Below are 23,760 nucleotides of genomic sequence, written 5' to 3'. Positions count from 1 at the left end.
AATGTCAAAGCACAGGGAAAAGTCCAATTATTGTAACCAAAACAATACATTTGCAAATTACGTACAATTCATTTGCAAAAGATTCAAATAAAGTAGAATTTTGGTGAAATCGTCTTCGAATGAAATACTTCCAATGAAACATGCATCCCCGCATTGAATTAACAATCATAAACTCAGTATATATTTATTAGTTTTCATTTTTTAAAACTACGTATAATATATGTATGTATATTACAAAGTTAATTTCTGTATAATTTATCTTGATTTTCAATAGGAAATATGTACATATATAAAGAAACATGTACATACAAATTTAATAATAATTTTATTCCTTTTCATTTTCTAACGATGTGAGAATTTCAACGCAAGCTTGATAGCAGAATAAAAATTGATCCTACAATAAACAAACGATATAAAATCAACAGAGTGTCTTTTATTTCAGTTTTATGAAGTACTACACGTACCTTAGTTTGGATCATACCGCTTCGTTGTTCACGTAATTTACAAACAATATCGAAAATATCAAACTGGCAGAAGAAAATACCAAGCATTACACGTTCAAATGTTTGACGCACATAAAAATTTAAAATGATGAACGAACATAACAAATTATTTACCTCATAACCTCGTTCAATGTGTTTCATACATGTATCAATTGTTAAAAACGTTCCCGTTCGTCCTATTCCAGCACTAAAAAGAAGCAAGGATATCAATGTTTCATCTATCCACAATTATCTTTGGTTTATTACTCACAAACCTGCAGTGAACAATACGAGGTCCATCACTGGCATAACTATGACATTGCTTCACAAATTCGACCAAATCACATGCTGACTGCAATTCATCAAGTATATTTACAATATGTTTGAGGAGTGCTAGCTTTTTAGCTCAGATAATTCAACGTGAAATGTGATTTTTATATGAATTATGAAGCAAAATATATATCTCTGACAAAGTGAATAACAGATCTGAGAAAATAATACCACACAGGATTAATCACTTATGTTGCAGTTAGAGCAGGTTCATAAATTTACTGACCTTGGGAACACCATGATCTGGCCAAGAATTAAAATTAAGATGAACGATATCCAATGATTTATCTTCCTAAAAAAATACCTCAACAATACAACAAACAATATATTAAACATTACGAAAGTACAAAAATTAACTGTATACATCAATCATCCTTTATGGTCATGGTCCGCCGGATGCAGTAGGTACTTTCACTTTCTTCAGACTTTAAAAACACTTGAAGACTGAAACAAAATATACAATGAATGTTTTAACAGACAACATAACATACATTTCACCATTATAAAATACCATGCAAAATACGGTATATTAAACCTATCTACAATACATCCCACATTGTACTTGCTTAAACATGATGTCATACCTTGGACTGACTTTAACCGGAAGTTCAGATGATTGAGGCCAATAACGATGACATTTCACTTTTCCACACTCCATATCAAGAGTTATCATCGCAATAACCTGACATCTCTGTTCCCACACCATTCTCCAGAAGTCACTAGTTGTTATGGGCAACGGACCTTGCGTTGCAATGTAGTGAAATGTCTCCGAGCCAATAGAAATATCAATAAAATTGGCGTTAATATAGTCCAGTTGGTCATCTCCACTTAATATCACACGTGTTTTCTCATCTGAAAGATAATGAAAACAACAATAATAAGTTATAAATAAAAGACTTTCAGTAAAAACGACGTGAAATGCATGCAAACCAAAGAAAATAAAAATATAGCTGGCATTCCTGCGGTCTGCTCGACCATCTCAACTTTACAACTACACATGCTTCCACATTTTAAGGATAATGAAAAAATGACGATGTGTCAATTGTGAAATGTAAAAACTACAACCTACGATCTTAAATTCTTTACATACATGGTAAAACGTTTCTGTAGCGATTTTTTTCTTTGTTCAAAGCTCTCTTGCCACTTGGACAGTTGTCAGTTGGTTTTATATCGCGAAGGGCCTGGACACAAGAAACATTTACTTATTCAGTGTGACAAAAACTAAATATTCGTAAATATCAAGTTCTTCCGTTGAGATGGCATTTATTTACTTGAAATTTCTCAGCAGCTTTTCCAGATGAAATGTCATCTTGCAATTTTCGTATGATCTCGAGCTGGCTCTTACCAGTGTACAATTCACTCGTACCCAGGACTTGAAGTAAAGGTCGAGTGTGCTTTGATGAGTTCGACCTACAACCACGGGACTGTGTTAATCATCGCCACATAAAGTGAAAGATTAAAATGTGAAAATTCATACTCGAGATTAATTAATGGTCTCAGTAAAAACTCAGAACTGTGTATATTCTCTTCTTCCACAACTCTAGCGAATCTTTCTCTCAGAGTTCTGTTTTCTTGCGACGTATCTCTCATAAAAACTTTGCGACTTCTTATAGAGGAGAGATCTTCCTCCAACGGAGGTGACCGAGATGGAGGGATGTCTGCGAATGTTTCCTGTGCTGAGGATCGAGCGACAGACGACTCTGGGAATAACTCAGGGGTAATAGGGGATAACAGTTCCTCACGTTGCTTCAAAGTACCATCAGATGGAGGAATGAAAGAGCCAGAAGTTGTTCCTTCCTCTGCAGTTTCTTCAATTTCAACACGCTTTGACCAAACATTGTTCCTCGCGCTTTCTGCATCTAGTACAAAGAGGAAATGTTATATTTTAATTAATTATTTAATTAAAGCAATACGTGCATTGAGACAAACCTAGCAAACTAGCTGTGTAATGAACGTTTTCTAATTCATCAAGAAATTCATCACCACTAAACACTACGCTGGTTGCTTCATCGTCACTTGTGCGAGCAAAGTCATCCTCTCTAAAGGAACAAAAAACATCCCACAAAATGAAGACAAGAAATAGGAAATATAAAAAAATATGCCTACCTGTCTTCTCTTGCCATATTCATTGATTCGATCTCGCATGAAGTGGGAGGTTGGGGCCAATTCTCCTGAGTATTTGACACATCATTACCCGAAGGTGTAGAGTCATCATCCTTTGTTTCAGTGATAACGTTCTTATCAATTTGGCCAGAGTTTGTATTCATAGTATTTAACACTCCAATATTCTCCGATAAGTTTGTCGCCTAAAACAAATCAGTAATAGTCATGAAGTCCGAAATTTCACACATAAAATAATAAAGTTTGTTACATGCCTGCTTTTTGCTCTCACTAGGCAACGTTGACTTGTCTTCAACGTGTTTTAATCTGTAAAATAGAAAGAAGAAAAGAGTAGCAACGTCTGAAATAAAATTGAATCAAGATAAAATTTCATTGCAATGAACAAAGCAAAAGTAAAACCAATGTTACCAGTATAGACCCTAATATCAAAAACGTCTTTTCTACAAAATCACCTCAACAAATGAAGCGTCACTACTCCAGACAAACTCCTTAATAACGTGATGACATCACCGTGGTCAAGAGTTTCAACATCGTTATCATTGACCTAGTACATAAAAGATATTTATCAAACTGAAATTCACTCCGTTACAAAAAAGTGCATGATTGATGACACAAAATCAGAGAAATGTGTTATGCAAGGGAAGTTTTTCTCATCGTTTCATCCTCGTTCGGTCGTTCAACAAATATCATAATATAATTTATAATAATAGAGTATTTTAACACGTGCCTTTAATAATTGATCTCCAACTCGAATTTTTCCATCTTCAGCAACAACGCTATTATCCTGGATGTTACGAATAAACAGCCCAGGAGTCTAGACATAAATTAAACAACATAAAACATATGACTGCATGCATGGTATATCAGATGAAATCATGAAAGCTTACACCATAAATGGTTTGATCTGCAAATAAACTGAAGCCTAGTCCTCGTGGACCTTTCTTTAATGTTGTAAACACTTGTTCTTCCTAAAGACAAAGATTTAATGCAATTATTTATGAAGATATTTAGGACACGAAGATGTTTAGGAATCGATGTGACAGTAAATAATAACAACCTTCATCAAGCAATCATCTTCATCAATTTCATTATGCTTTTCAAGTTCATTTTCACACATTTTAGAGTGTGATGACGTCACTCCTTTTCGTGGTTCGTGTAATTCCAAAACGTCCTTGATAGATCCCTCTTCGTCTTCATCAATTTCATTGTGTTTTTCAAGTTCATTTTCACGCATTTTAGGAAGCAATGACGTCGCTCCTTCTCGTGGTTCTTGTAATTCCAAAACATCCCTTATAGACCCCTCTTCATCAACATCATGAGTCTCAATTGAATCATCTGCAGTCACATGTTCTGAAGGGATAACGTTTGATAAAAGGCATTCGGAATTATCTGAATCCAGCTGTTCCCGAGTGTCTAAGTCATATATATTACTATTTTCAACTGACGACGTCTCATGCAGCACTTCACGGTCAGATTCTGTGGGTGAAAGTAGAATATATTTTGATTCGGTTTCTCTCTGGAATTGATGAATAACTAGAGTAACAACTGGACGAGCGCGCTCCAGACATTCAACAGCAAACTTTAGGTCAGTTCCATCAACTCTCTTGCCGTTTATCTGAAAAGAAAAAAAAATGAAATAGTGAAAAGAAAAATGTCAGTTTTTTGTCATTGAAATTAATATCAGCTTACCTCTAATATTACATCTCCTGGTTTTAGTCCTCCATCTTTTGCTGCGGGTTCATCAGGTATTACCTCAAAAACATGGATATGACCTTCATTATCTTGATCCAAGGTTAAACCTATATCACCTCGAGTCGTTCTGATCAGAGAGATGGTTCTAACATCAAGCCCACCTCTAGTTTTACTTTTTATCTGAAGAATTAATGCAAAAATTCTAAATGGGATGTTTCTAGGAAGTAGATTAAATAAAAATGTCTAACTTTGTCTGGTCTTCGCCGAATTACAAGATGAACCTCATTTCTTGTTGCTCTCAGAACATTGACAGCTTCAAGGTGTTTCTTGTTCGTTATATCCTGACCGTTTACCTAAGGAAAATGCATTTTCTTTTGTCAAATATTAAAACCAAAACACAGTATCACAATGCTTTTCATTATCATTACCATGACAATTTCATCTTTAGGTCTGAGTCGACCATCAGATCTTGCTGGATCACCAATTATCTCTCGCACAAAACATCCTCCAACTGTATCCGCTCCTCCAGTAAAAGTAAAACCAAGACCATTTGGACCTCTGTGAAGGACGACGTCCAAAACCTGTATAGATGAAACAACAATAGAGTAGTGTCATAATTTTAATTGTATTATTTTAACTGTTATTTATAATTTTTGTACACCTTTTCAGCAGGTGCAAGACGTTCTCTCGCTTTAAGAAAAATATCTTCCTCTCTACTGGCTGAATTCTTTACTCCCGAATGGTGTTGAGCCTCCAAAAATACTTTATTCTTTGTAATAACTTCCTCTGCTGTTATCATCTCTTTTTCTGACATTGAAGGATTGGAATTTACCTATATAAACGTGGTTTATGATTGGTTTGAAGTACAATACATGCAGCAAAAGATAAATCTAACGATCAAACCAATCAGAAAAGCCATTCCATACCATTGACCAATCAGAAAAGAAATTTCATATAAGTCAAGTACTTACAGACGATAAAACAGGAGGAACTTTCTCCGACGAAATTGAAACACGAGAGTCTATTTTGGACGTTAATGACACATTGCCGTCATTTTGCAATGACAGATTGTCTAGTGTCAAGTCGTTTGTTGACGTATTTTGGTTAGACCAACCATTTGTGTACACATTTATCCTTTTCTTATCCATTAAAATATCTTCATCACTTTCATCGATATGACCATGGTTAACAAGAAACTCGTCATTAACATCACCTGAATCATGAGCCATCTTAATTTCGCGATTTTCAATTTGATCAAGATCTTTCTTCGTCCCTGGTTCTTCTTCGCAGACCGTGGAATGAAGAGAATCATTTCTCTGTAGCCTTGAACTCATAGCTGAAAGAACTTCATTTGGATCTAGGTTCTCAGCGAAGCTACCACGCCTGAGCAATCCTGACGGTATCGAGGCCGGGTCACGTTTCACTGATAACACAACACGAGAAGGTTGATCACGTAGCACATTAATTGCATCACGACGGCTCTTTCCTATCATAGAGACGTCATTCGCAGCCATAATAATATCCCCTACACGAAGTTTTCCGCTGTTCTCTGCAGGTTGACCAGGAAACATAGCTTTTATTCGTATTTTTTCTACAAACAACATTTAGAGAGATAAAGTCACGTGACACACGACTTCATTACAAGTTACATACCTCCATATTCCTCGGAACAGTCGATGCCTCCGACAAGGCTCATTCCCAGTCCTCCTATTCCTTTCATCAGCACGACTTTAAACATCTCAGGCTCCATATTGTCATTAGAAACATTATAGGTTTGGCTGATCTCTTCGGCAGGCGAGTTTTGAAGAACAAGAGCTGTGTGAAAGGGTGAACGCTTGAGCGTTTCCACTGCCTATAACAAGAAAAAATGGTTTTAAAGAAATGTCGTTGAATTTGGAGTAGACAACATACCTGTTTATGTGTGACTCCTTGTAAACTGACACCGTTTACAGAGAGAATTCTATGTCCAACTTGAATACGACCGTCCAAATCGGCTGCACCATTAGGATACAGAGATTTGACGAATATTCCTCCATCAACTGCATTGGTGTTGATTCCACCCTAAAAGTGAAGAACTTTGAAATTTTACTTTGCAGTTGTTAACTCCAGGGTGGAGTCTAGGGTTTATATGGTGAAATGGTTATATTCAGAAAAAACAAAACTCTAAATTGCAAACGTTTACCGTAACATTCAAACCAAGACTACCAGAGATTTTCTTTAACTTCACAACAAAATAATTCTAAAGAAATAATTCGACTAAGAACATTTCCAGCATCAAAAACAGACGCTCTTGTGTAGCTTACAGTTTTCTTCTCCTCTTGATATGTTTTATGTTCCAAATTATTCATTTTTATCCCAATAGGAGCGGTTTCTACATCACTTTCGGATGCGGACTGAAGTTCGAGTTTAGACTGCTTGATTTTATTATTTTCAACATTCTTTTTAGATGAGTTTCTGCTTCTTTTGTTTGTTGATTGTCTAGATAAATTTTTACGATAACTATTCGACGTTGAGCTTGAACGGGTAATTTTTTAACTGATGTTTTGAAAGACCCCTGACTTTCCTCGCCATATTCAGGATTTGATGACGATCTATATTTCAAAGAGATGATGTATTACTGTGAAGATAACAAATGGTTTCAACATACGCAATAAATCACATCAATGAATGGAAAAAATATTCACCGAATCAGAACTCCATTATTCTCTATGACTGGCGTTCCAGCTCCACTTCGGAGGCAAGTCCCTTGTGCTACAGTTGTAGAGTTTACCAACGACGCATGAGAAGTCGGATGAAAAGCTTGAGAGTCGTTTATATGAAGCGGGTTAGTAGTGTTCGATAAATAATCATGTTCAAGATTTCTATTGACTTGAGAAATGGATTTCTCTGCGTTACTCTGATCGATAATATCGTGATTGTCCTTTAAACTTGCAAGATAAGGTGACATTCGATTGTCCATGAGGGATAAATGGGACGCTGCTGGACTGCGTAATACACGCATGTCTAAAACGTAAGACGTAGTATGTAAGTAAACGATAACACGAGAAAAGTTTAGAGAAGTAGTATATACAACGATTAAAAAGACGGTCTCAATTATAGAGTCTCTCGTAATAATACAAGAAATAACTTACCAATATTATTATACGCAGTTTTACTCTGAGACACTAAAAGTTCAACGTCAACCGGAGAGTTTTTTAAAACCTTTACTGCATCATTATGACTAACATACTCTAAACTTTGCCCATTTACAGCAAGGATCCGATCACCTAGGAATGAGAAATCATAAACGACACAAATAATTTTAAGTTAATGCGCGACGAAATACGAACTGTTTTACCCGTTTTAAGACGACCATCTTGTTCAGCAACACTGCCTGAAGTTATCTTCTTGATAAAAATACCATAATGAAGACGTTGTGTATCTTCACCTCCAACAACTGTTAAACCTAAAGAGAGAATCAAGAACGTATAGGCTGAAATATCGATGAAATATAGAGATTCTTGGATAAGATGATAACAGAGCCGTCAACTTGCTAGAAATCACCATATAGTAATAGAAATATATGATATCCATAGACAGTACCTAATGATCCCCTGGAATCCTTTTTAAGATTTATCAAAACCACTCGCCTATCAGGAGACATGATGATTTCGGCGGTCCTCCTTGCCTCGTCTTCGATTGAAAATAAATAAGAAATTGCAAATCATCGTCAATAAAAAATGGTTCTTTCGGTTCAATGAAACAAACCTTGTGAAGATAATGTATGGTTCAAAGGAGACAATGGTGAGGAATCTTAAATATTTAAACAGTAATGAGAAAATTTTCCTTGAACGTAAAATACTAAAGAGGAAAATTAACTCACTTAGTACATAAGGAAGAGAGGAACGAGTATGTAAATTTTTCCCTCTAACAACTTCATCAGTCAAATCACTTTCAATACACGAGACTTTACTATTATCGTCATCAACATCACTAATCTCTGAAGAAATTTCATTCTGTTTATCGATGTTATTAGGATTTACTTCTTTGGGTTGATCACTTTGCTTAACATCACGAGGCAATGCGTCATACATTATCGATAATCTTGATTTCATCTTTGTTTGAAAACGATGAAAGGACGTACAGAGATGTAGGAAATATTTGGATCTAGAAGGTTTTACATATCATGTGAACACGTCAAACACGGCATAGCGACTACAAATAATTTGTATTGTTCTTATACTTATGATTTACATTGTTGAGAAAATGATAACGAATAGAAAAGATCGACAAAAGGAAAGTAGGAAAAACTAAGAAAAGAGGAGAGAAATAGTAAAGACTGTACACTAATTGTCCAAGAGGTATCGAAAACACATCTTCATCATTAAAAACTCTCACCTTTTATATGAAGGACTGAGAAACGTCAGTTTGTTTTTTTGATGTTCTGACATTGGAAATTCGATATAAAACTTCTTTCTCTATCAAATACAAAATAAATCTTGGAGAAAAGAGAACTTTTCACCGACATCTCTAACAAGGAAACATACTTTGAATGCGACTTTTTTAATTGCCGACCACGAATGTCTTTCGAACGGTTTCCTTTTATTGTGTTTTAGCTGAAAAATTATTCCAAACAGGGATATCAGGTAATTATTTCATATTAAGACGTCAATAAAACACCTGTTTCATTACCTCAAACACTGTAACTCCTCTCGCGCTTACGCCCAGATAAATCTCCTGTTTTTCTTTATTTTTCTATCAATAATATAACAAATCGTCAGTCGTGTAGTCAACATGAAAGTGTCGATGAAAACTCACTAGCTGACTACGGTACAATAACAATCCGTAATCGGGAGATTTTTGAGAATATTCGATAAATCTTTTTTCTGCATCTTCAACACTAAGGCCATATTGAAGTTTATGCAATGCACGCAGTCTCTGAAAAATATGCTTCTTTCTTGTTGTCAATATAACCTGGAAAATTAACTTTATTTCAAAGAATGTATGCATTTTGACAAAACGTGAAAACGGTAGCTATAGTCTGGAAGGTGAACACACCGATTGCGTAACATAATGTTCGAGTTGAAAATAACCTTCCCCAAATTTCGCCTTGCTGTAGTCTCCATACTCCGCTTGCAAAGCAATAGCCCCCAATTGGACGACGAGCTCTGTGTTATTATACATGTTCTCCTTAATTACGTCATTGCGTAGCTGGAGATAAAGCTGGTGACACGTGACTTGATGTCTGAGTAAGAACGAAAGACAGTTTAGAGGATAAAAAAACAGTTTTATCATTCCCATAAAGGCAATCTTGCTCATACCGAATCAGAGCCAAATTTTCTAGATAGAATTTCACTCGAAAATAGAGCACAAAACGCCCAGATAATTTTTTGGACTATAAAAAAAACAATTCATAAAAATACGAAAGTGAGAACGAAAAATCAAAGTTTATTACTTTTTCCTTCCAACCAACAGGAGCGTATTTCGACAATTTCGACTCAAAATCCAAGAACAAACTTTCGTCGTCTGAAAGTTCATTCAATGAAAATTATTGCACTGCGAAGTACTGTTGAAATCATTATTGTACATAGATGATCACACTTTCTCAAACAATAAAATCACCTTCTATCCTGCACAATCCAAAATATATCTTTTCAGTGATGCCAAGATACTTAAGTACTTGAGTGTAAAGATCTTCTACTTTAGCAGAACTCTATAAAAGTATTTTCACACTAGCGTTCTTATTGAGATGGTGACCACAATATAGGGGAGAAAAATAAGAAATATAAAGAAATATTTACGTACCTCAACAGCAATCTGCAGACGTTGTGTATTTAGCATGACGACCGTGACATGACGATGTGCACCTGAACGTGTCTCCTAATTATTTTGTTGAAATAAAACAATTGAATAAAAGTAACATAGTTACGTATTTTAGTGCCAACATTGGCCATACGTACTGGTGGGATGTCAACAAAGGACTGGTTAGGATCTTTCGAAACTTGAAGAAACTCTGGACCGAGAAACTTCTTCAAAAAAACAAACAAGAATCACATTGTTCAGGACTTGCAAAGTCTCATCTGAAGAAGGGCATTTTAAAGTACTAAAAACTCGATAAGTAACAATAACTAAGAAATTGTAACCAATAAATAAAGTGAATAGTAAATAAAGGAAATAGTAAATTACTCGTAATTTTGACTTTGGTATATTTTTCTTTCTTCTCTCTTTATCAATAGGGCCTGGTGAGAACAAATTTTGCTCTGATTGGTACTTCTTATGACCAAAACTATCACACCGTTGTTGTTTCTTGTCCATGTAACGTGAATCAGAATTATTCGTAAATTGTGAAAATGATGTAAGATCCCCAGTAGACAAACGATGCCATTCTCTAGAAGAGATAAAAACGTTTATCACATTTCCATTCAACTTCTCTGTTAAAAATAGTTTAACACACACTTGGTAGGATGTGATCCTGCATTATCCCTTAGTGATGGCATACTACCCCACATGTCACTCCTCAGATTGTCAAGAGAGTATGAAGGTGCATAACTGCCTTCCATCAAAGAGGCAGCTGAGGATGAGCGAGCAGAGCTGAGGGTGGATTTGAGAGGATCTGAGAAAGATGATGTGTCACTTGAGCTGTCACTACAATGGTCTGCTGTCATTGCCTCTATAACACAAATTAATGAAGAACTATTAGACCTCCAGTTGTCTATGAGACAATATATTACATACACTACCAATGATACCTTTCAATCCTACATTAAACCTATGTCTTGTGTTAGTATGATTCAGAATATCTTCCACAGACCCTCTTTTGTTCGCATCTAACAATCGTGTCCTATCATATCCTGGCTGATGAGAAGCAGTTGACATAAGTTGAGAACTCATAGCAGGCATGCTACCATAGGAGTTGCAAGACAGTTTGATGGAGTGATCAGGGATGACTGGGGACACCAATGTCTTCTGATGTCGAGCTTTTTCCAAATACTTTCTGTATCTATCTGTAGAAAACAGAGGAAGTTCAGTCATAATCATGTTATGATTGTCGATTGAGTATTGCCTTACCAAGAGTATGAGGAATGTTTGTCATGTAACGATTTTGAGATTGATACTCTGGCTGATCATCTGCTGATGTCATTGTATGATTATTTGAACCAGTCATTAGTTTAGCAGTACGATGGCTGTAAGATATATGGTTTCCCAAATGTGGGGCTGGAAGTTTAAGACTAGAGGGATACATTGAATTCAATTGTCGAGATGGGTGCTATACAAAAACAAAAATATTTTTATAATTCCAGTTAAAATTCTCCATGACATAAAATGACTATGCTTCACATTAAACCCCACACCATATAACTACCTCAGGTGTATTATTCCCTAGAACTAAGACAACTAAACTCTTGATGACTGTATAATAGAACCTTTGCCCATATTGACTACCACAAGCCTAAAACGTAATTTATTAAAAGATGTAAATCATCTATCACTCCATTAACCCTTTAGGTGGCAAATTTTTTCAAAAGTTGGTTCTCATTTCATACGGTGACAGCTACAGATTTGCAATACTGCCACTTTAAGGGTTAATTCAATATATTAGAAATTAGAAAACTTACTGCCAAAACTTGTCTTAATGAATAACGTGTTCTTGCCAACTCTTCACACATTGATAGCAAAAGTTTACTCAAAGATACACTCAAATTAGCCAACTGCATTGTAGATAAGATTTTCAAGTTAATAAAGGTCATTCTTTAAAAAATTGACCAACATCTCTGATTACCTTTGATGGATTCGGAATTGATAAATACTCAGCAGCAAAGTACAAAGTCATTCCCAATGAATACACATACATCTATAAGATGCAAAGGCCAACTTAGCATAAACAATGATTAAATCTAGTTCTGTTCAAACTGCAAAGGTAGGGGAGAGGGCAGAATGGCACGACATACTCTCCACAATCCCTAAACCCTACCTTCTCTATAGCTCCATCACTGGGGGAAACATTGTGGATACTGAGCTCAGGAGGTGTATAAGTCACTTGCTTTGTTTGATCTGCAAATCAGGTACATAAGATAACCAGAATGACAGAATAATAGAAAGCTGTTTTCAAGAACTGCAAAGCACCATACCTCTCAAGACTGGAGTCATGATTGCAATATCTCCATGATTGGATAATATCAATGATTCTGGTGATACAGTAAATAAAGGTTGCCCAAACTTCTTGCCATCTCCTCACAAAAAAAATGATGATTTGAACATCAAGTTTTAAATCAAAGACCTTTAATTCACAAGACCTACTTTTGGCTAAAATTTTTTCGATTGCTTTACTGGCTTGACTCAGTACAGCCCATATTTCTTCTTCGTTTAAGGGGGAACCTTTCACTTGAAGGACTTCAGCTAACGTTACTTGATTAGCTGACAACACCGGCATTCCGTACAAATGTATTGAGCTTTTAAAAACTTCAATTAACTTGCAACTTTAACTAGCTTCTCTGAAATGATCTGTAATCTATGGAGCATGGAATAAGTTTTAATGATTAGTACAAGTTGGGAAAAGTAATTGAGCATAGTGTTCTGGAGATATTCGCTAATCAATCGAAGTTAATTTTAAATTTGCTTAATCAGAATGAAGAAATTGTAACAAAAAATTCATCTTTAAATTAAATGGTATTTATATGGAGCAAGTTGAAAGTTTTGAACTTTACTGTTTCATTTTCCTGGTGGCTGGTGGTAAATCACAGCAAAGAAATTGAATAAACAGTCTTAATTTTTACATACCTTCAACCCATGCCAATTTAACAAATAGTAAATCATGACACTATTTTACAATCAAGACGTATGTATATTAAATAAGCCTGATATATTGAAATATACAGACATAATAAAAGAAATCGGAGACTGTTTAATGATAAATCCTCTCTAAAAAAAGGAACGCTTTCACTCCATGACTACATGACACCCGAACTTGGAATAAAATGTTGTTGACAAGAGCTCCATTCTTATTGGTCAATTAGGTCACGTGCATCTCGAAAGAGGATAGCAAATAGAGAGATATGTATGAGAAAGGAGGTAGTGATGGGCGATACCGATTACTTTTTCTTAAAAGTACCGAGGTATCGATTACTAAAGTGATTACTTTCTCCAATTTTGAAAATAAAAGTCACTTGATAAAGATCTGATAATGGAAATGCTAAAGTGTGGCCTTATATACTTCAACAGTACGACGAAATTTTTATTTTTCTTGCCTTAAATTACAAACTGTCATAACACTATTAAGAGTAACGATAAATTTTCAGAAGCCGTATAAATTCGAATTGAAAAAATTGGTTACATGTTATTATTCTGAAGGCGAGATCTCGAAGTGTATTGATTAGTAAAAGTGAATAAAATATTAAAATAATAAAACAGGAAAAAACAACATGTTTGTCAAAACCAATAATGAAAAGGAAGACAAACTTACATAATAATGAAATTTTAAAAGTAATCGAAGTCCTTTTTCGATACCGCGCAATATCGACTACTTCCGGATTAGGCTTGGTATCTGGCGGTATCGATACCAAGCAATCGGTAATCGCCCATCCCTAAAAGAAGGCAATGAAAACGAGATCTGCTGTTGCTCACTTGTCGTCTAACAAAATAACCACTCCAACACTTAAAGTATATTTCTTCTGTTTACTTCTAAACCTATAGGCTACAAAAATACATTTATTTTCATTATGTTTATTTATCATGTTTCGTTCTTTGTGGCATGTTACAAATGTTTGAGCGCTTCGTGCAAGACATCCATGTCACTTTTCATTTCAGAGATGAGCGACACAACTTTATCTTTACGATCAAGGACCTCGATGCTTTGAGTGTAAGGATTATAGCGAAGTTGATAAGGTCGTGCAATCTTCGTTGCATACTCCCTAGAACCACAAAACAATAGGTTTAACGACAACTTTAAGCAAACACTCAACAACTTCCTGTGCATATGAAGTTCGTGAGAATATGGACAAGAAAAAACTGAAAACTGTAATGATTATAATCTAACAGAAAACTCATGTCATAAAGTGCTCCATTGTTTCAACTTTTTACAATATATACCTGACTTTTTCCTTCGCAGATTTGAAACTTTCAGCAACAAAATAGATAGGTTGATACTCAGTGATAGGATATTCTGTGTCAGCAATTTTTTCCGGATCAAAATCTTTAAAAGTTGGCTTATCAGACATGCAATACTATAAAAAAACGAAATTATAAATATTTCTAGTGAAAACCAAATGTATTTGCCAGAGGCATCCAGTTACTTGGGGAATCTTTCAATCTAAATATTCAGTTGTGCCCGACTGATTTCTTTTGAAAGTGAATTGGTTTTCAAAAGAAATTACTTGAACATAACTGAACATGTGAATATTCATATTCACCCACAAACCTTTAACATTTTAGCAACACCTCTAGTAGTTGACCATTTCACAACATATATACCTGTAATTCACCAAATGAAGACAGAAGGCCAGCTCCATATGCCTTTAATGCACCATTTTGTCGACATACACCAAACTCCACAGTAAACCAATACAGCTAAAATATAAATAAATCGTTTTTATTGTATCTGCTCTTTTTTTTATCCAAACTGAGTAAAAAATATGCCATTTACAGTTGCTAATCGTTTTATCCATTCATCGGGAGCTCCTAATGACGCAAGACCAATTTCCTAAATTGTAAAGCACAGTGTTGTCTTTTCTTTGTATTTTTAGTCAGTATTTGAATAATGTTTTGTTACTTGTGAAAACTGGGCAAAATCTGGGTCCGCAAACAAAGGAACATGGCCAATAAGCTCATGACAAATATCTCTGTAAAATGTAACAATATTTTAATGACGAAAACACGTCAAAATGTTGCCGTCATTGATTGTTCAACTTACGGCTCAGGTGTGTACAGCGGCTTAGAACCGTGCCTAATGTACTGAGTACTATGGAAAACTCTGAATGCCAAACCAGCTAGAAAGTCTCTTGAGGAAAGCAAACCGGCAACGGGTCTTAAGGTGAAACCAGTTTTTCCTATAGAGAAAAACAACAAAGCTTTAGTTTTTATGAAGATCTTAGCCATGATAATGTATATGACATAAATGTACCTTTAAGATAGTTTGAGACGACTTGTAACTGTGGTATGTTGCCTTCTCTGTAGTGAAAAATCATTGATATTAAACAGATAGTCAAGCACTCTTGACGTCAATTGTAGTTATCAAACCTGTAGCCACAGCTCTCGACCAACAATGGCCATACAGCATTATGTTCTTTGCAAGCGTGCGTTTTAAATAACCGACTAAGCTCAGAAAAAATCTTATTCCTATTTATGAACGAGATGAAAGACGTTAATTCTCCTCGTAAGCTATTCAACAAACACAATAAAAAGAAATCTTTTGTCTCACCATGTCTTAATCTCATCTTGTGTATAAGTAACGTTTGGAATCGGTTCACCACTGCATAAAAGACATTTCATAAAACTTAAGTACTTTGATATTATGGAAAGCATAGGTACAAAATATCTCACTGTTTATAGTTGAACGCAATATCTGCGAATTCCTTTCTTCGTGCACGATAAACCGGATCGGTAAAACCCTGAACAAAACGCAACACATCAACTAAGATGATGGACATTGCAACAAGAAACGTCTTTTTCTCTCTCTATTTGTGAACGTTACCGGATGATCTGCGTCCAATTCTGAACCGTAACTGCAAATACGATTGGCAAATTCATCTAAATCAGCGATATTCTTAGGAAACCACAGAGCTAGAAAGTAGAATCAAATGTTATCACTAAAATGGTCAATATGAATCGTGTACATATTGCTACAACTGAGAGGAAACAGAAAATCGAAACATGAAAAATAAACGGCTGTTCATCGCAACATTATGCATCCTTTGTAAAACCGTGTGAAACATTTTTTAGCAATTTCATTTGATAGTTTGAAATCTAATAATCTTATTTTAAAGATTGACAATAATACAAAATAATACAATAAAATGTACAACATATATTACTTTCTTCATCTTCACCAGGCAGGACTTTCACATTCTTGACATTTTTCTCAAGTGTCTTCAGAACTGGATTTAAATTCTCCTTTGAACCAGAGCAGTCAACATAGAATTCAAAATAAGACGATTCTTGGTCCGCTGGTCGCGACTCGATGTGTGTTAAGTTAATTCCGTAATCCTAAAATAAAGTTATACTCCGTACATTTCTAAGTACAATCATGATAAAGAAAAAGAGTTCGAAGCATTTATACGCAGTAAAGAATTATAAATTAATACATTCTGTTTGGTAGCACAATACATCGCCTCTTGAATGAAATAGATGTATCACCTTTCTCTTTTACTTAAAGAATTCGTTGTCTAGTGAGAATCTAACCTTAAACACTTTAAGAGCTTCATGAAGAGTTCCAACTTCTTCCTTTAGCGCAAATACAAGCGAAGTTTTGGGATTTTCTATTCTTACTCCGGGAATATACGCGTAACCACTCTGTGTAGGAAAGTGTTTGTGTTCTTAAGATGAATAAGTCAATATTTCTACCATTTAAGATCCTTACGTTTTGACTATCGACTTTTGACTTTTTGGATTCCACTTGAGCTTGAATGTTCATGTTGTCGAGCAAACAAAATAACAATATTTAGGAAATTTTGGACCGTTATGTATGAAGTACACGAAGCTTTGACAAGCTTAAACAAGCTTTGTTTTGTCCAATGTGTTAATCAGTGGAGTGTGTTGGCGGCGTTGTCCGTTGTCACGTGAATCATTTTGGGCAGTGTGCACCATCTTTCTTCTTTTCTGATCAAACTTTAATTATTTGCTAAATTATGGTTTATTAATGTTTTTCAGGCAGTTTTCGTTATCAATACAGTTGAGCAGAAGATTTATTCAATAATTATTCAATATCCAAAATGTAAAAATATCCATAATCATTTTAACAGCTTTATATACATGCATGCACGATGAAGCAATTTTAAATGTTTCTTAAATTTAACACAAGAGATATGCAGTTTGCAGAAATGTTCATGCTTAATGTACGGCCAGCAACAAAATACAGACCTACATTACCCTTAGGAGGACCACTAGAGTTACAGTTTTCAATGAGACTTTGTTTGACATATTTGAATAAATTCGATGACCAGAACCAAAGTATTATTGGCTGTTGCCAAACATTTAATTATATTTTATTATTACGCGGCCAGATGAACATAATTATGAAAGAATGTAGTAATTTCTTAAATATGCTTGGTTTTACTTAGCTGTTTGTGAAAATATTAAATATTATACGTACATTGTCAAAAATCCTTCGTCGTTTGATCTCGATTAATATCGTATTAAAAATTGCGGATATCAATAACATCATAAAGAGAATTTTATATTGGCTCTCTGTGGGGAAAGCAATGCAATTAAGAACTTCCTTCTAATTTTTTTTAATCTACACGAATTAAAGTAATAGTAAGCTTTGTGTTTACCAAGAACATTAAAACCCCATGCAAATTTGCAATAATTGGTTTAACATGAAAAGTGGAGTTCTTTGCATTCATGTACTTGTCCACAAAATATTAATGGCAGTGATCGGGAAGCAACTCAACTTCTCATCACTCAATTTTATATGCGCCCTGTAAAATCAACTTTAATGAAAGCATAGAAGATCAACATTTTTACACGGTTTTAAATACCAGTAAAATGCTGCGATGATTTAATTTCAAGACATTACATTATCCTTGCATGTTGGTGGACAAACTGCGATGAAATAATTGGATGCTTCAATTGTTGAGGAAAATGATCGGTGAGACTGTAGAAGATATAGAGATTTATGATGCCGGAATTAAGAGTTGAAATAGCTACATACCATTGACATATAGCTAATGCAATAATTTATTTTCATCTTCGTCACATTGTTGTTCATCTGAAAACACGATAAATGAGTCATTAAACACGTTTAGTAGTCTTGAACATTGCTTTATCATAAAGAACAACTCCCATATTCTCGTGACAAATTTTCTTCTTAAAAACATTTTTTTACGAAGAGTAAAAGAACTCGATAAAAACGAGAGGAACAAATCATTAATCCCCGCGATTGAACACAAGAATCCTTTACAGAAATTAAAAAGTATAAGGATTAGAATAATAGCTAATTTTCACTCATCTTTCTGTACAGCGAGCATAATTATAATTTACCGGAGAAAATTCAATTTAGTAATTGGTCGCCGCTGTTTTGACTCAAACACGAATTAAATTTGAAGAATATGTGGAACACCACGTACAAATCATGTTTTCTGGAGAACCAACAATTTTCAATCATAGGACTTCTCATTGATGAAAAAGTTTCAAAGTGCACAGTTGAGAGTGACCGCCTTATTAATTTTTTAAAAATAAATTATTTTTACGAGCAGAAATAAACATTTGGCTATAGTTTACTGTCCATCGTGAAAGCATTTTTTTTTGATCCTCCCCCTTATTTCCGCGCGATGATTTTAAGGGATCAAAAGAACCGTCAACGAATCTTCGCCAATCTTGCAATCAGCAGTTGAGTTGGAAGTCTAGAATTTTACATCGAGTAAGCAACTTGGGCGAGCAGATTTGCAAGGAAGACTTCGTTTACATAACTTGCATCGTGTTTCGTGAATAAACATTACCTAGAACAGTTGGGTTTCTCTTTAATTGGGCGAACGATCGATGTCAATAGACACCTCTACGGCAACCGAGTCATCCAACTGTGAAGAGACCAGAGTACTGCCAATAATTGTTTTCATACACGTCGAGTATTTATTATGAGTCCTACATATGACCGCCTCATTAAAGTAGTTGTACATCACGCTAACTACACGCTGGTGGTTAAATGCGTTTGAATTCAGCTCCTAGTTCAGCCGTTTAACGTCATTTTAAATAATACACAATTTGAAAGGAGGGACCGCCAATAGCAGCTGTGTTAAGTACGACCTGAAAATTTACATGATCGGCGCAAGTGCGTAATACAAAGTTAGGTAAGAGTAAAGCGTGTTTGCTATTTTCCGTTGTACGTTAGAAACTTTGACAGTTTTTATCATCTTTACATCTTTAACGTAAACAGAAACAAATTTAATAATTAGCACACCTGGAACTCAAATTTTCATCGACAAAATCGATTCTAAAGTTTGAATAAATTTATCAAGATATTAACTGAGCAAGATACTACCACAAGGTCAGTATTTTACAGACAGCATTAACGGACCCCCATTATTACAAATACTATTTTAAATTCCAATATGAACGCTATTTACGTAAAACACACTCTTCGACATTTCCTTGTATTTACTGGTTACCACATTTTTCAATATCCTTATACGTATTGCAGAAATTGAAGCTATCAATAAGCTATCGTTGACAAGACGCCAAGCAGGTAGAAGTTACCACGGAAAGAAGGATTATCACTCGTAAAAGTTGCTGAAATATTTTCTCCCACGAAAGCACTTGAAAGCGTCGCTTTTATCACCACAGCAAATGTGAACAACCTTGTTCAAGAAGTCTCCTACGAAGGTCAGTAGTGTTTCAAAACGTTTATATTTTTATCAATTGATTATATATTATTGTCTCGTTGTTAGCGATTGTTTTCATTTAACGTAAGTGTCAGAAGCAACACTACAACCATGACATATCTATTGTGATGAACAGCAAACTAAGATGTACGTATTGATACAATCAATGACAATGGTAAAACAAACAATTGCGCTTTTGTAAGAACATTCAAAATGTATAAATTGCCGGTATTTACAGGAAAGCTAATACGTATCCGTACGATACGCTAGTTTCTTTCACGCATTTTTAAAATAAATAAACCTTTCCTGTCTTGACGTTATTTACAGCGTAGCTTCATCAAGCCAATCACTTATTTCGTCGTCACATTTCTGAATTCTAACTTTACATTCGCGAATTCCAAAATTTACATAACTTGCGTCAAAGACAGCGCGCATATTTCATTGCAATCAAATAAATGAAGATAAAAAGGAAGGAAATACTCCATTATAACGCGTTTTATGGTTTCAACCTTTTTCCTTGAGTGCTTTGTAAGTTCTGACATTTCAGTAGTATTTGATGATAGTTTCGAAAGTGCCTTCACATCTAACCCTTGTTGTCATACATTTCAGAAACATCACAATATTGGCATAGTAAATTCCTGCAGATTTCTTAAAACCCAGACACATGAAGGCAATATCGACTGATTAAAGAAAGACGAACGCTATTTTTGAGTGGACTAGTAGATTTCAACACCGGAGCGATTCAGAACTGTCAAAACCTCGAGGTGATAAAGTATATTCACTATAGACCTTCAAAACTTCCACTGTACAAAATGTGGTGTAACGAATGGTATTATCCAGCTCATTCAAGATATGGTGGACAATTTACGTCGCCTGAATGTGAAGACATGCATGTTAAAAGGCCAATGAATAGTTTCATGGTCTGGGCTAAAGTCATGCGTAGAAAATTTGCAGAAGAGAATCCCAAACTTCATAATGCAGAGATTAGTAAAATGTTAGGAAAGGCATGGAATGAATTGACGACAAAAGAGAAACGACCGTTTGTGGAGAAAGCTGAAAGGTACATAACGACACATAAGTAATTAAAATAGACTGCCACAGCGCGAACAGAAAAAAAATCAATAGTTTTCTAAACTAGCTTTCGGATTGATTATGACGGTTTTGAACGGGCATACATGAAAACTGCAAACTCGCTGAAGAAAATTCGAGTGCTGCTTTGTACATAATTTCATAAACTTCATAAAATAAGTTGAGCCAAGCAGAGGTTATTTAAACAACAAACAATTAAATCGATATTCATCTTAGTTTAACTAACTTGCTTTGTTTTAGATTGCGCATTGCACACATGAAGGCATATCCTAACTATCGATACACACCAAAGAAAGAAACCAAGAAAATGGCGTGTGGTGGCTATCCTCACCCCTATACACCATTTCGATCACCATATTATCCAGTACAAAACGTTTCTGTCGTTTCACAAGCGAACCGATTCCATTTCCCTGATCCAAATCAATACATGGATGGTGCTGGCATTCCCTCCAGATATATTTATAGTCCAGTACCAAGACTTAGTCATCCCCCTTCTCCAAAAAGTTTTAATCATGCGACCATAGGACATCCGGCTTCAACAAACACTGGGTAAATAGCATATATCACAAATTAATATAAGAGAATTTAAAAAGGCACTAATTGGAAGAATCGTGTCACTTAAAAAACAATGTCCGTTAAAAAACCATTTTTACTAAAACAAATTTTTTATGCTTCATAGAGTCTCCCATCATAACCACACAAATCCTGCGATGTCACCAAGTTCCACAGTACCCCCTCATTTACTTAATCATCCACAACGTGCAAAAGGAACGGAGAAAATGAATTGTTCACAAGGAAGTCCAAATAGCCACACAAGTTGTACTTATATCTCTCCTGCTCCGGAATTTGATCAAAATGAAGAATATAACTCACCAGTCACTCCCACGAGTCCCACAAATATTAACAGGAAAAAACCCAACTCAAATGTATCGTCTTCAGAAGTTAAAGAAGTTGTTTCTGAAAAAGCCAGTTACGGATACAATGCCACGTCGAATAAATACAACAATACAACGTATAGTACGGCCATGTGGCGAGAGGAAAGCACAAGTGAATGTTCGAGAAGAGCAACATCACATCCAAGCGTACAGAGAACGAGCCATGTACGACAAAATCAGCGAGGAGAAATGGGAGCTTTCGAACATCTTACTGAATTACTCTATGATGATCTTAATCGTGATGAGTTTGACGTTTACTTAAAAAAGGAAATCTAATGTTTTCTAAGTACTTGACACTTGTCAACAAACACTTGAACGGTAACAAGTGTCGTTTTTATATGCAGGCCGCCCGGGTGTAAGAACATTTGAATGTTCTAAAGAGCGACCACAAATTTGTTCAATAGAACGCTAACCGTGATATTTTGTAAAACGTAATTATTCAGAAGATTGTCTAGTGTGTCTCCCGTCAGGACATTTAGTCAAAGAGCATGTAATCTATGAAGCAAAGAGAGCACGTTATCCACAGGGTATTCGAGGATCGTGGATGGATATGGTGAGCCTTCCTTGACCAGGTGGATCACAAATAAAAAGATCACGAGATATAGCACAAATATCAATGAGAAAGAAAAAATATTCCCCAAAACGTTTTTTAGAGCTATGAAATTTTATAGTTGGAGTATTCCACGATTCTCGAGAAATGACACAATGTCACGAGAACAATTCCATCCCTGGAAGTGTGTTGATGGATTGGAATGTTTCAGGCGGAAATTACATTGCATGGGTTCTATACCAAGATTAGTCTGATACAGAAATGTTTTCGGCGTTAAGCGCGTCTTGATGACAATGGTCTGCATTTGAAATTAGATTAGCCAAGTCCTATGAGGAGCTCACGACATTTGTTAAGAATCATCGTCATTAACGAGTCTGTCAACTCATTCTACATCTTGATATGATACATTCTCGCATTGCGTGCAACAGCTTTAAGCAAAAAAAATACCGTAAATTCCAACCCAACAGGATTCTCAGTTAGCTTCCAAAGTTGTTTGATTAAAAAGCATATCATTTGCAGCGCGGATTTATCAAGACATGCGCGCGCGCGTAATTATAATTTTCCATGTATATATAATTAAGTGCATATTACATGAGCAAATAATTTGTTGTCTTATCTGAGTCGATGATCTCACAATCACTTCACGTTATGATCTATAATAAACTTATCGCAACCGTTTACCGATTGAATTGTGTCATCGAGAGCTTTGATGTTTCGCGCCTTCAAATTTTTCAGCTAAAATTTACAAATTCAACAATACTCGCGCTGTACTTTTTCAACATTTTGCAATAATATTACGATTAGTTAGATATTTCATGTGTTTCTTAATTTGATGTTTGTAGCAGTAAATACAATAAAAAAAATAGATTGTTTTCGGGTTTCGTTTAAAAATATGGTTTCAATACTGGGCGGCGCATGCTATAAATTAAATGAACGATGCGCTCCGTTTTATGTAGCGTGCTTTTACAAGCGGTTATTAATTGTGTAATTCGATGTTCATGAAGTGTTGAGGTGTTAACTTCGATATTGTGACAAGAGATTTTTTAACACGT

At 35.2% G+C, this 23,760-nt stretch overlaps 3 protein-coding genes across 4 annotated transcripts; 1 reads left to right on the top strand and 2 right to left on the bottom strand.

The window, feature by feature from the left end:
* Positions 1 to 266: 266 nt before the first annotated feature.
* Positions 267 to 13,577, bottom strand: LOC124439351 (tyrosine-protein phosphatase non-receptor type 13-like). Its single transcript, XM_046989575.1, has 54 exons — positions 13,383 to 13,577; positions 12,903 to 13,113; positions 12,734 to 12,835; positions 12,577 to 12,656; positions 12,385 to 12,456; positions 12,221 to 12,313; positions 11,968 to 12,054; positions 11,673 to 11,871; positions 11,354 to 11,608; positions 11,061 to 11,274; positions 10,791 to 10,992; positions 10,565 to 10,633; positions 10,410 to 10,484; positions 10,227 to 10,317; positions 10,060 to 10,130; positions 9,926 to 9,999; positions 9,663 to 9,849; positions 9,423 to 9,578; positions 9,297 to 9,359; positions 9,152 to 9,220; positions 9,003 to 9,082; positions 8,488 to 8,771; positions 8,373 to 8,417; positions 8,208 to 8,297; positions 7,963 to 8,070; positions 7,757 to 7,891; positions 7,310 to 7,628; positions 7,006 to 7,216; positions 6,929 to 6,964; positions 6,808 to 6,864; positions 6,537 to 6,686; positions 6,279 to 6,477; positions 5,597 to 6,216; positions 5,287 to 5,457; positions 5,054 to 5,206; positions 4,874 to 4,978; positions 4,623 to 4,805; positions 3,991 to 4,548; positions 3,821 to 3,901; positions 3,661 to 3,747; positions 3,386 to 3,477; positions 3,188 to 3,239; positions 2,919 to 3,118; positions 2,742 to 2,851; positions 2,290 to 2,671; positions 2,084 to 2,222; positions 1,903 to 1,993; positions 1,397 to 1,664; positions 1,181 to 1,256; positions 1,039 to 1,104; positions 758 to 834; positions 618 to 690; positions 465 to 527; positions 267 to 394 (listed from the first exon to the last, which is right to left on the bottom strand). Exons 2-54 carry the CDS (start codon positions 13,033 to 13,035, stop codon positions 326 to 328), a joined length of 7,722 nt encoding a protein of 2,573 aa, XP_046845531.1. The 5' UTR covers positions 13,036 to 13,113; positions 13,383 to 13,577; the 3' UTR covers positions 267 to 325.
* Positions 13,578 to 14,256: 679 nt separating this feature from the next.
* LOC124439003 (protein henna-like) lies at positions 14,257 to 17,464 on the bottom strand. Its single transcript, XM_046989195.1, has 14 exons — positions 17,176 to 17,464; positions 16,998 to 17,108; positions 16,631 to 16,802; positions 16,291 to 16,379; positions 16,140 to 16,207; positions 16,018 to 16,068; positions 15,837 to 15,935; positions 15,721 to 15,767; positions 15,511 to 15,646; positions 15,370 to 15,439; positions 15,244 to 15,300; positions 15,072 to 15,167; positions 14,691 to 14,824; positions 14,257 to 14,512 (listed from the first exon to the last, which is right to left on the bottom strand). The coding sequence occupies exons 1-14, from the start codon at positions 17,227 to 17,229 to the stop codon at positions 14,356 to 14,358; spliced, it is 1,341 nt and encodes a 446-aa protein (XP_046845151.1). The 5' UTR covers positions 17,230 to 17,464; the 3' UTR covers positions 14,257 to 14,355.
* A 1,826-nt stretch (positions 17,465 to 19,290) lies between these two features.
* Positions 19,291 to 23,599, top strand: LOC124439474 (transcription factor Sox-19b-like). 2 transcript variants are annotated; one of them, XM_046989700.1, is made up of 5 exons: positions 19,291 to 19,603; positions 19,954 to 20,135; positions 20,744 to 21,194; positions 21,464 to 21,772; positions 21,903 to 23,599. In XM_046989700.1, exons 3-5 carry the CDS (start codon positions 20,947 to 20,949, stop codon positions 22,432 to 22,434), a joined length of 1,089 nt encoding a protein of 362 aa, XP_046845656.1. In that variant the 5' UTR covers positions 19,291 to 19,603; positions 19,954 to 20,135; positions 20,744 to 20,946; the 3' UTR covers positions 22,435 to 23,599. The 2 variants fall into 2 exon arrangements, with proteins under 2 accessions (XP_046845656.1, XP_046845657.1); XM_046989701.1 differs by lacking the exon at positions 19,291 to 19,603 and adding an exon at positions 19,702 to 19,800.
* Positions 23,600 to 23,760: the final 161 nt, after the last annotated feature.

This window comes from Xenia sp. Carnegie-2017, unplaced genomic scaffold (assembly GCF_021976095.1).
Source record: "Xenia sp. Carnegie-2017 unplaced genomic scaffold, XeniaSp_v1 HiC_scaffold_19, whole genome shotgun sequence".
In the NCBI taxonomy this organism is placed as follows: Eukaryota; Metazoa; Cnidaria; class Anthozoa; order Malacalcyonacea; family Xeniidae; genus Xenia; species Xenia sp. Carnegie-2017.
This window is presented reverse-complemented; position numbering and strand designations above follow the sequence as displayed.

Bases quoted from the DNA above. Each gene is read 5' to 3' on its own strand.
- LOC124439351 (XM_046989575.1), bottom strand. From the start codon at position 13,035: ATGCCGGTGTTGTCAGCTAATCAAGTAACGTTAGCTGAAGTCCTTCAA. The intron at 9,579-9,662 runs GTGTGTTCACCT...TTAATTTTCCAG, and splicing joins AACATTATGTTACGCAATCG to GTTATATTGACAACAAGAAA. The intron at 6,965-7,005 runs GTGATGTAGAAA...AAAATGAATAAT, and splicing joins ACTTCAGTCCGCATCCGAAA to TTGGAACATAAAACATATCA.
- LOC124439003 (XM_046989195.1), bottom strand. From the start codon at position 17,229: ATGAACATTCAAGCTCAAGTGGAATCCAAAAAGTCAAAAGTCGATAGT. The intron at 15,168-15,243 runs GTAAATGGCATA...TTTATATTTTAG, and splicing joins GGATAAAACGATTAGCAACT to CTGTATTGGTTTACTGTGGA. The intron at 14,513-14,690 runs GTATATATTGTA...TTGTGGTTCTAG, and splicing joins TCTGCGAAGGAAAAAGTCAG to GGAGTATGCAACGAAGATTG.
- LOC124439474 (XM_046989700.1), top strand. From the start codon at position 20,947: ATGTGGTGTAACGAATGGTATTATCCAGCTCATTCAAGATATGGTGGA. The intron at 21,195-21,463 runs GTACATAACGAC...GCTTTGTTTTAG, and splicing joins TTTGTGGAGAAAGCTGAAAG to ATTGCGCATTGCACACATGA. The intron at 21,773-21,902 runs GTAAATAGCATA...TATGCTTCATAG, and splicing joins CCGGCTTCAACAAACACTGG to AGTCTCCCATCATAACCACA.